The sequence below is a fragment of the Zalophus californianus genome, chromosome 10 (assembly GCF_009762305.2).
Source record: "Zalophus californianus isolate mZalCal1 chromosome 10, mZalCal1.pri.v2, whole genome shotgun sequence".
Taxonomy (NCBI): domain Eukaryota; kingdom Metazoa; phylum Chordata; class Mammalia; order Carnivora; family Otariidae; genus Zalophus; species Zalophus californianus.
The window spans coordinates 66,572,087-66,574,478 of record NC_045604.1 but is presented as its reverse complement, the minus strand read 5'-3'; the positions used below and the strand labels follow the sequence as shown (position 1 = coordinate 66,574,478).

Genomic DNA, 2,392 nt, shown 5'->3' with positions numbered 1-2,392 from the left:
TGCCATTTCATTGTGTTAAAACTACACGTGTGAAAACACTTCTTAACTTTATGAAACTCTGATGTTTCTTGAAGAGTTTTAAACACATTATACTTTCAAGGAATGAAGTATAAGGCCAATTTCTATGGATTATACACATAAGTTTATGAACATATATGTGAAAAGGAAAGTTGTTACTTAACCGATGCTTTAAGCACAGAGTAGTTCAAGAAGTTAGGCACTTTTTTTTCCTCTTTTTTTTGCTAACGTGTCTTCACACAATACTCAAATAAAAAGTTGTTAATTCGCCGCTTCCTCCTGCGAAGACGTAGCTGCGGGTGGTTGTGACGGCGGCGTCCAAGATGTCGACGAAGAATTTCCGAGTCAGTGACGGTGACTGGATTTGCCCTGACAAAAAATGTGGAAATGTAAACTTTGCCAGAAGAACCAGCTGTAATAGATGTGGTCGGGAGAAAACAACTGAGGCTAAGATGATGAAAGCTGGGGGTACTGAAATAGGGAAGACACTTGCAGAAAAGAGCCGAGGCCTTTTTAGTGCTAATGACTGGCAGTGCAAAACATGCAGTAATGTGAATTGGGCCAGAAGATCAGAGTGTAACATGTGTAATACTCCAAAGTATGCTAAGTTAGAAGAAAGAACAGGCTATGGTGGTGGTTTTAATGAAAGAGAAAATGTTGAATATATAGAAAGAGAAGAATCTGATGGTGAATATGATGAGTTTGGATGTAAAAAGAAAAAATACAGAGGGAAGGCAGTTGGTCCTGCATCTATTTTAAAGGAAGCTGAAGATAAAGAATCTGAGGGAGAAGAAGAGGATGAGGATGAAGATCTTTCTAAATATAAGTTAGATGAGGATGAGGATGAAGATGATGCTGATCTCTCAAAATATAATCTTGATGCCAGTGAAGAAGAAGATAGTAATAAAAAGAAATCTAATAGACGAAGTCGCTCAAAGTCTCGATCTTCACATTCACGATCTTCATCACGCTCATCCTCCCCCTCAAGTTCAAGGTCTAGGTCCAGGTCCCGTTCAAGAAGTTCTTCCAGTTCGCAGTCAAGATCTCGTTCCAGTTCCAGAGAACATTCGAGATCTCGTGGGTCGAAATCAAGATCCAGCTCCAGGTCCCACAGGGGCTCTTCTTCCCCACGAAAAAGATCTTATTCAAGTTCATCATCATCTCCTGAGAGGAACAGAAAGAGAAGTCGTTCTAGATCTTCTTCATCTGGTGATCGCAAAAAAAGACGAACAAGATCATGGTCACCCGAAAGGCACCACAGGTCATCTTCTGGATCATCCCATTCTGGTTCCCGTTCAAGTTCAAAAAAGAAATAATGTATTAAAATTTACATCTTAAAAAAAATCAGTACAGTGCATGAAGCATATTTTTTAAGAAGTTGGTGTCTTACTTGGTCAGAAGTGCTAAATCTGCTAGTAGAGGTGCATGCCTTTCATTGCTTCTCAGAACAATACAGCTGTGTTTATTTGTGAAATTAGAAGTAAATAGTATTTTAAGCCATAATGTCCCAAAATATATGCTCTATCATTCATTATTTACAGCCATTTGCTTCACTTAAAACCATTTCAGCTATGACAAAGTACTTTGTTTCCAAATTTGAACTCTTGTTTTTTTTCATTTCCGAATATGAACTGTCTATTGACTGAAGACAGGATAACCTAGGCTTGCCTGAACTTTGGGCATGGAGGCAAGACTGTGGTAAAGTAGTCGGAAACAATCTGTTTATGTTATTCTGGGAAAAGGAGTCCACCTGTTTATGTTAATCTGTGTCAAAGTGATTCTTAATCAGAAAAGGTAAAACTAGTTGAAAAAGCCAACTGGAAACTTTTATTTTGAAATTCCCTATGCTGAGGGTGCCTTAGAATCTTTGTCTCTCTCTCTTACTCAGTTTTGCTTTCTGTACCACCACGTTTAATGAAGAAAAATCTTGTGAATTGCAGAAGGAAAGAGGTGTTACTCATTTCTCCTTGCCTGAGACATGATTTTGAGCAAAAATGTAAAACCAGTTCCTTTACTGGTATTACTGATGAGAAAAACATCTATTTCAAGATGTTTATCTTAATATTTTTAAGAAGCTTTATGTGATATCCTTTAAAAACCCAGTTATCACATATGGTAGTGCAGACAAAGTTAAATCATAGTTAGTGAGGAACAAAGAAAGCTTCAGAAGTATATTTCTCTGGTTGAAAGACCAACAGAGATGTGAATTTAAGTGAACATTTATTTGCCTTGAGATGTTCAAACACTGCATAAAATTTTCTTTTGAGTAACAAATGAATGCTTATTTCTGCATGACACGCAGAAAATACTTATTGTTCCTATTCACTTGAAATTACTTACAGCTTAAAATACTTTCAGAGTTTGTTTTATTTCT

General features: G+C 37.0%; 1 protein-coding gene across 1 annotated transcript; it reads left to right on the top strand.

The window, feature by feature from the left end:
* The first annotated feature begins 310 nt into the window (after nt 1-310).
* LOC113932730 (zinc finger Ran-binding domain-containing protein 2-like) lies at nt 311-1,986 on the top strand. Its single transcript, XM_035722343.1, has one exon. The coding sequence runs from the start codon at nt 342-344 to the stop codon at nt 1,332-1,334; it is 993 nt and encodes a 330-aa protein (XP_035578236.1). The 5' UTR covers nt 311-341; the 3' UTR covers nt 1,335-1,986.
* The last annotated feature ends 406 nt before the right edge of the window (nt 1,987-2,392 follow it).